This window comes from Simochromis diagramma, unplaced genomic scaffold, assembly GCF_900408965.1.
Source record: "Simochromis diagramma unplaced genomic scaffold, fSimDia1.1 OVJJ01000711.1, whole genome shotgun sequence".
Lineage (NCBI taxonomy): Eukaryota > Metazoa > Chordata > Actinopteri > Cichliformes > Cichlidae > Simochromis > Simochromis diagramma.
Window position 1 is genome coordinate 1,831 of NW_024387041.1, and position 9,215 is coordinate 11,045.

Sequence of the window (9,215 nt, forward strand, 5' to 3'; positions counted from 1 at the left end):
CAAGTACAAAGTTGTTATGAAGTCTGTCACATTCCCCCCTTTTTTCTTTTTTTGTCCTTTATTTATTTATCCTTCTTATTTCATTGTACTGTATATTGTTACTCTTATTTGCCTTGTATGTCTACTGTACAAACTGAGCTGGAATGACTGACTGTTCGCTTTATAATTTCAATAAAGTTTGGAAAAAAAAAAAAAACCTCTTCGGCCGCTCCCTTCTGCCGTATTTTGCGGCAAAATTATCCACACCCACCGCCGCGCTATAAATTGTGGGATATATGGGACCACGAAGCGTGCACCGGACCACGTTTGATATTTGGGCAAATCGCATTTGGAGTATGCATTTGAAGTACAATTCGAATTGGGACAGCCGTCGTCGCGTGGCGGTGACGTAACCGCACTTAAAATGCGTACTTCAAGCGTGCAGTCTCTTAATTAGGACACAGCCGTTGAGGAGCTAATTTAGTCATTTAAATCAGCTGTGTTGGTTCAAGGACACGTCTAAAACCTGCAGGGACACCGGCCCTCGAGGCCTGGAGTTGCCCACCCCTGCTCTAAAAGCATGCTGACCACGTTGGGCTCAGTTTATGAGATTTAATTTGTAATTAAGTTATTTTTATTTTTCCCAAATATACCAAAAATAAGTTTGTTTTTTTTTTTTCATTTTTATATACAAAATTGTTTAATTTTTGAGTTATGATAAAATTCTGACAAATGTATTTTTCTGATTATTTTAATTGTAATTGTAGAGCTAAGAAATAGTTCACAGATTACAGACGAGAACATCAGAAGTCAAAGAAACGCTTTAATATTTTTATCTTTGGTACTGAAACTCATCTGTTGCCATGGTTCAGCAGTGAAGCCTGTCTGTTACCATGGTTACCAAGCTCAGAGAAGGAAGTGAAACAACTGGAGAGCAGTTTCACCCAAACTCCCAGTTTCTCTAACATCTCTCTCTCTCTCTGCAGTGGGTCGAGTCCCCCCCTCCCTGACCGTGCTGGCGCCCTCTAGTGAGGAGCTGCAGCAGGGGAAGGCTACAGTCATGTGTGTGGCCAACAAGGGCTTCCCCTCAGACTGGAGGCTGTCCTGGAAGGTGGATGGAAGAAGCAGCAGTGGAGAGGAGAGCAGGAGCCCCGGGGCGCTGCAGAATGACGGCCACTACAGCTGGAGCAGCACCCTGAGGCTCCCTGCAGACCAGTGGGAGAAGGTGGGCTCTGTGACCTGTGAGGCCACCCAGGGCTCCCACACTCCACTCTCAGAGACTCTGATGACAGACCAGTGTTCCCAGTCCTGAGCTGACTCACTGGGACTCTGATACTGGCTTTAGTCTGCAGCTTCTCTCAGTCTGCTCCCTCTGTGTCTGTATTGCTTTGATAGTTTTCATGTTTTCATGCTTGTGGCACTGTTGATGGTTTTAATACTTCAAATAAAAACTGAGGTCTTCAAATAGTGGTTTTCATGTGTTTCCATTCAGCTGCTCTTCTGTCTGATAATCATCCTTCAGCTTCAGCAGTGATGCTTCCATACACTGAAAATCTCTGCTTCAGTAACTTTGACTGAGAGAATCACATGTGCTGTATCACATCAGAGTGTAAATGTAAAAAAATGAAAACAACTAAAAAAAAGAAAAGAAAAAGCAATAAGTTAAAAATAGAATCACAGCCAACAGCTGCTCCCTGTTATAAATAGTTTTAAAGTCTTTTGCAGCTGCATTATTTTCCATCATGTTGGATTTTGTGATGATATTTGCTGTTGGGTGTAGAAGAAGTAGAAAACATGGTGACAGGTTATTGTAACCTGCATGTGACCCATGATGAGACCCGTCCTGGTTTTCTTCAAAGTCAGAATTGATAAAATAACCCAAAGAAAAACTAAACTTTCTTTCTCAACATAGGAGACACTAAAAATGTCTCTTTCAGAACATCAGTGCAGGTTAAAAAGTGTAAATGTCAGAATAATTTATGTCACAAAGATGAAGTTAAAGACTTGATGAACTAAACTTTAAATCTTCAGATCAAATCATGTGAAATATTTCTGTGACCAAGAATGTAGCTGAGCAATCTACATACATACATATATCAGTACTGCAGTTTACTAAAATATTCTCATTAATAACTACTTCCCAGTTTGAATATTTACAGGAGAGTTTCTTCATCACAGATCTGACTCACAGTATCAACTGTTTTGTGTTTCACATGTTCTTCTGTGCGAGCTCGTCAGGATGGACACAAGTCTGATGTTTTGAGTCAAACCCACATTAACATTCAGGTTGTCTCTCAATACTGATTACTTACTGTAAGCATTATGTGTTCTTGCAGCCTCAAGTGTGGCACACCATACATACTTAAGAAGTAGTTTCTCATTGTTGTAATTACTGAAACTCACTTAGCAGTTGCTATTGTTTTATTCTGTGTTTGTTGCCAATGTGTGTCTGCTCTTGTGGTATATGATGACCAAGCACTTTTTGATATCAAGTCATCCCACAAAACTTGAATAAAGCATAATGCGGGTGATCAAACCTCAACCCCTCTACGATCACTGGTGTTTAAACCGGCACACTTGTTCACTTGCCTGCTGTCATCTAATCTTTCAGATGAAGGGGGAGATGTGTAGGTCTTCTGCTGAGAGCTAAATCTTACCTGAGATGTGGCTGTTGGTTTAATTCTTTCTGCTATTCAGGTGGATTTTTTTTTTCCAACTCAACGATCACTGGGGCTTCAGTGGATCCATCTTGCCTTTCCTGCTCATCCGGGTTTACCTAACTTGCTGGTGGTTAAAACATGTTTAAAACCAGAGATTAGAAAAATGTATAAATCAAGAATTAGAAGAGCAATAATAATAATAATAAGACTAAAACTCTTGGTTGTTTTGGGTGGATTATTGTTATGAAATTTAATTTAAAGTACTTACTCATCTAAGATGGACTTTTTTTGTTTTGTTTGTTTGTTTGTTTGTTTTGTTTTATTCTTTTGCTTCAAGGCCTGTAAATGAGCTGCTTCCTAAATTATCTTTTGTTAAAAGGGTTGGCATAACACGCATTTGCTTCAGCCAATACCTTTTTGATTAGCTTTATCTCGTGCTTTCTTGCTTTGTGCTAGATCTATATTCTGTATTCATTAAGATATTTGAATGCTTATCAAATGTATAAATAAAAAAAAGTAAATAGAACAGACCAGGTGTTGCGATGTGAATGATGGGAACATTTGCCCATTGAGCTGCACCTCTACAACAGTTTGTGAGGAGAAAATTGTTCGTTTGACTCTTATAAATGCTAGATCTCTAATAAACAATACTTTTCAGTTAAATGAATCCTTCACATCTAGTGAATTGGATTTTATGTTTCTGACAGAGACTTGGCTTCGTGCTGGAGAGTTCGCCCCATTCTGAGAACTTTTCCTCTTGACTGTATGTTTTCCAGTTCCCCTCGAACTACAGGCAGAGGTCTGGGCCTAACAGCTGTATTAAAATCCAGTTTCCGATGTCGACAGTCAACATCGTTTTGCTGTTTTATTTATTGTTATTCAGAATCAGAATCAAATACTTTATTAATCCCGAAGGAAATTAGAGGTCTTGTTCTGAGTATTCACGGCAGCCGCGGGTTCTCCAAGATCTTTTCCGTGCTGCACTCAATGAGCCCATTTTGAGAAACTCACGCCTCGTCACATCATTTCAATCCCAGGCTGCCCGCTGGGATTGAAATGATGGGACGAGGCGTGAGTTTCTCATTGAACATCCGGTTCCGCTTCATTAATTCTTCAATAAGCCAGGGCCAAGCCAGCTCCAATCAGCAAGAACCCTTTTATCATGGTTCCGAATAGGTAGATATCTTCAGCAGTCAGGCTCACCCAGCCCAGACTTCTCATTGAGAAGGGCTGTCAATTGCATTCAGGTGATCAAATCCATAATTCCTCTTTTAGGTTTTAGAGAACAGAGTGTGAGAGAGTGTTCCAGGGAAAAGTAAGTAAAAACACAAGACAAGGACATAAGAAGCTAAGCAGGGAAGATAAGGGCAGGAGAGGAGAAAAGTGCGACCGCCTTCGCTGAGAGCCAAAAGAGTTCTGCCCAACTGTCAAGCTCAACTGTGTGGACTTGATCGGTCGGGTTGCTGTTGCTGTTCAAAATGCAGCAACTTGCCTTTTGTTGGGCAAGAAAGAGTGTTAAACCTACACTGGCCTCCTTACACTGGCCTCCAGTCCATTTCAGGATCTGACCTGCAGTTTGTGCATTGTGCTAGCTCTTCCTTTTCCTTTGAAGTGTTCTCACCCAAGGATCGATGGATTATAGGGTTTCTTTAATGGTGTAAGAGTTTTACATGAAAAAATAAATTCTGAGGTCATGTGTGATATGGTGACCATTGTCAAATTTACCGAGGCAAATCTAATCATATAATTGAAGTGATCATTCTCAGCACAGGAAATGACATTGGTTTTCTAGCTTTTTTTTTTAAATCTAAAATGCCTAATGTGGTTGCAGACACCGAAAATCTGAAGCAACAGTATAACACAATAGTCTGGTTCCTTTCGATGTGGATGAGCTGCAGCTGTACTCTGAGCCCCTTCCCGATGGCCGAACACCTCACCCTATCTCTAAGGGTGAGGACAGCCACCCTTCACAGATTGTTTTCGGGATCTCATTCTTTCATGACCATAGGTGAGGGTAGAGACATAGATCAACTGGTAAATTGAGAGCTTTGCTTTTATGCTCAGCTCAGCACCAGACAAGCAGAAAACTTCAGTAAGTAAAAGGACACTGCATTGTTTCCAGCTGTCGAGTCAAACCCTTTTCATAGTTCTGTCAAGAAGGCATCTGGTGTGAGAGTCTGCCAAATCAAACATGCAGAGCTGCTGTGATGCAGTGATGATCCCTTGTAGCCATGGAGCTGAAAGTAGGTTTTATATTTGTGGCACTAAAGCTCAGAGATTGTTTGTCAAAATTCAACTGAAGGGTGTCGGAGTTTAACATGCCTCAAATACTCAGAATGTGTAACAGACCAGGAAATACTTTCATACTGACAAAGCTGTAAAACCACCTGACTCGTCTCTCACTTCTTCAGTTTGATTCAAGAGGTCTAAACATGATGAAGATAATGATTCTGCTTTTTCTCTGTCACACAGCATCTGCAAGTAAGATCATAATTAATTATATAAAATATTTTACGTATGAATTTGCAATATAAGATTGTTCTTAGTAAAAACAGTAAAATGTGCCAGTGAGTAAAAATTCTCTGGGTTAAACAGGTAGTATCTCGCAATGCGGGTCAGGTGCAGGCAAGCAAGAACATGTTTTAGCAGATAGCAGCAGAACGAAACTGAGCTATTAATAATTATTTAAATTAAATACACTCAATCATTTTAAAAAGGTCTTTTCACCTTAGTTTTGTGGCTTCTCTTCTTCTGTGGTGGTTCATTTTCAGATTAAAACAGTTAAATCTTTTCTGAAACGATAAGAATAATATAGAATTCCATGTTTTATCATTCATGGTTTTTAGTTTGTCTTTTGAATTTTATTGTAACCACAAAAAATATTTTGACATATTTACATCATAAAATCTGCAAAGTTATAAATGTTCTAGGTTTTATATCAGATGCACACTGACAAAGTTTTCTAACAACTGAATAAGTTTTTAAATTATTTTTCTAAATGTGTTTTTCAGTTGCTGACACATATTTAATCTCTGTATTATTTCCAGTTTACATATTCACAAGTCCAAATAGTTCATCTTCTTTTGCAATATTTTTATTGGAAAAATGGCTGTAAAAAGAAATATGTGTTAGTCCATCTTAAATCAAACAAGCCTCTATAACATATGTATGAGAAATTTCACAACACTTATGTGAAGAAAACATACAAGTTTTTTGTAAAATGAATATGTTGTTATTGTTGGCACAAGAAGAAAAGCATTACCGCCTGTCCAAAACTGATTGATGAGTCTGATACCTGGAGAAAGAATCTGGAATTATAGGTATAACCAAAGGAACAGAGCGTGTCTGGATGATTGGCCTCAGAATCTTGTCTTTGCTTTTTGGAGACGATGTGGTTTAGTTGGTTTCATCGAGCGATGACCTGCAACTCACACTGGCATGGCTTGCAGTCAAATGTGAAGTAGCTGCGATAAGAAGTGGTACCTCAAAGTCTCAGACCATGGTCTAAATTTGCAAAAAGATGTCCACTCAACTAGAACTAGTTACTGCTCAAAGTGAAGGAATTCAAGTGCCTCACTGTCTTTTTCAAGAATGAAGAGACACTGTCGAATGACAACAGACACGAAGATTTATTGTGGAGAAGAGAGACCTGAGCATGAAAGTGAAGCTATTAATTAACTGGTCGATCTATGTTTCTACTCTCACCCATGGACAGTTCTAGGTATAGTGACCAAAAGAATGAGATCACCAATACAAGCAGTGGAAATGACGTCTCTTGAAAGATTGGTTTGGCTCAGCCTTAGAAATAGAGCTTGGGAGTTTGGGAGGGGCTCAGAGTAGAGCTGTTACTCCTCCACATTTTAGTCGGACGCAGTTTTTTTTCACCATGTATTTATCGAAATATAAATAAGATTAATGTTCTCTTATGTAAGGCTATTTTTTAATTGATCACACTCACAGAGTTGGATCTCTTGTAATTAAGGTTTTGTAAGAATCTGCTGAATTATACTAAAGGAAACATTTCTGATAATATTATATGTTCTATTTAACTATTTACTAATATGAGATATATTCTTTCCACAGCAAAACACTCACTAAATAGTTTCTTCACTGGATCCTATGAAGACTCAAATATCTCAGAGTTTATGGGTGTTATAGTGATCGATGGCATTCAGACAGTATACTGTGACAGAAACAGCAAGACACTGGAACCAAGACAGGACTGGATGAAGACAATATTTGATAAAAAGGCTCAGATGTTGGAGATGTTCACTCAGCAGTGTTTTGTGAGTCTGCCAAGCTTCTTCAGAACCCAGATTTCTAGTTTGAAGCAGCAGTTCAACCAAAGTGGAGGTGCAGTATTAAATGTTATTCTTTAGATTAAATAGAATAGAATAGAATAGAATGGGGGTGGGGGCACAGTTCTGCAGCACTTTATACACATGGACAGTAACAGAGGGAAAAATATATATAAAATGTACAAATATACAAGCCGGTTTTAAAAAGAAGTAATATGTAATAAATAGTGTTATGTATATACAGTTGGGTTATTGCACATAGAATTTGGTATTGCATCATTATATTATATATTATATTGCATCATTATAAATCATAAATATACCTCAATAAAGTTGATGTATGTAAAATTATTTTGTTAATCATTAAATTGTTAAATATTTAAAGTCTTAAGTCATCAAACCTTACAACGTCAATATGATTTAAAAACATGACAAAATAATAGACTTGCTGAATTTATATGTGTATTAAAAGAATGTCTTGAATACTATTAACCTTAAATTCTTCGTCTTAGAGTTTATATGCAGGATGTCTGTCAGATCAGTCCTGGGTTGACCCAGTTTCCTTTTTCATGTGCCACATAATGTAGAATATTCAGATAGTTCAGTGCAATTTTTGTTTCTCTGTCTTTCTTCAGGTGTCCAGATTTTACAGATAATAAGTGGCTGTGGATGGGATGAAAACACTGGTGAGGTGACAGGTGTGATAAAGTAAGGATGGAATGGAGAGGATTTTCTTGAATTTGATGTGAAGACACTGACATGGATTGCATTGAACCCAGAAGCTCTCATTACCAAACAGACCTGGGACACTGACAGGTCTGTACTCAAACACAATGAAACCTTCCTCACTCAGATGTGTCCAACGTGGCTGAAGATGTATGTGGACAGTGGGAACTTCTCCCTGCAGAGAACAGGTAGAATCACATCGTCTTCAAATGGATGTAGTAATGTTCACTTTATGTTGGATTATCTTCATTACAATACAGTTGTTTTTTAAAGAGAAAATGGCAAAACATTTAGGCTGATTTTAACCAGTGGCTTTTGCCTTGGGACTTTTGAGTGGATGCCATTTTTTCTTTGTTATTGTTAAATCATGAAAACTGACATTAACTGAAGCAAGAGAGGCCTGCAGTTCTTTAGATGTTGTTCTGGGTTCTTTTCTTTCATAACCACCTGTCACGGTCTGAGGCTGCAGACCATGTGGCTTATAAGGACCCAAATGCAGACACTAAAAGAGTAACTAGACCTTTTAACAAAATGTTCACCCTTTATTTTGGGTGCTAAAAAACATGAAAACGTAAACTGGGAAAGTTAAACAATCAGAAACCTGGAGTGCAAGGGAGCATGGAGACACAGGGAAGGATTGCAGATGATCTGACGATGAACACAGGGAAACTCACACAATCTATACACATAGATGACGAGGGTGATGAGGGAAGTGGAAACACACTGGGATGAATAGACATGACACAGGAGGAAGCAAAACTGAACAAAATGAATATGGGACACGAGACTGTCAAAATAAAATGGGAAACAAACTAAGATGCAGACTAGATGCACGGATTAACACTGGGACCCGGGGGGAGGAACAGACATGGGAACATGGAAACAGAAACGGGAGGCAAAACACAAAGACATGTCTAGGACCCAGGGAGCAAGGGACAAAAGAGGCTTTTTAAAGCTTTCCAAACTGATAGATATCACATAGGTAATTCATGATTTAACATGATTTATCTTTTTTCCTTCAAAAAATTATTTTTAGGAAGTGCAACTATGGTATGAATTTCAAAATCCTTAGTGGCTTCCTCCTTGAGTTATAAGATTCACAAACTTCAAATCAAATTGTGGAGCATTATCCATTTACAAAGATGTATTAAGTCTTTTTTAAATACATCTTTCTCTGCAGTGGTTCCCACAGTGTCTCTCCTCCAGAAGACTCCCTTCGCTCTAGTCACCTGCCACGCTACAGGTTTCTATCCTAATACAGCCATGATGTTCTGGAGGAAGGATGGAGTGGAGATCCAAGACCATGTGGAGAAAGGAGAGATTCTCCACAACCATGACGGGACCTTCCAGTTAAGTGTTAACATGAACGCTTCATCAGTGCCATCTGAAGACTGGACGAGTTACAGCTGTGTGTTCCAGTTCTCTGGTGTGGAGGACAACATCATCACCAAACTGAATAAATCAACGATCAGGACCAATTGGGGTAAAATAAAATTAGCAATGATGAAAGTGAGAAACACGGTGCTCTGATGTTTTTGTGCTCTCAGAATAG

General features: G+C 38.7%; 1 pseudogene and 1 gene segment (V, D, J or C); both read left to right on the top strand.

The window, feature by feature from the left end:
* Positions 1 to 901: 901 nt before the first annotated feature.
* LOC120741582 lies at positions 902 to 1,449 on the top strand (the record flags this gene model as incomplete). The annotated part of the segment is given in 1 exon segment: positions 902 to 1,449. A coding segment is annotated over 1 exon segment (390 nt), but the record flags the coding sequence as incomplete, so codon positions are not given.
* Positions 1,450 to 4,597: 3,148 nt separating this feature from the next.
* Positions 4,598 to 9,215, top strand: LOC120741583 (annotated as a pseudogene).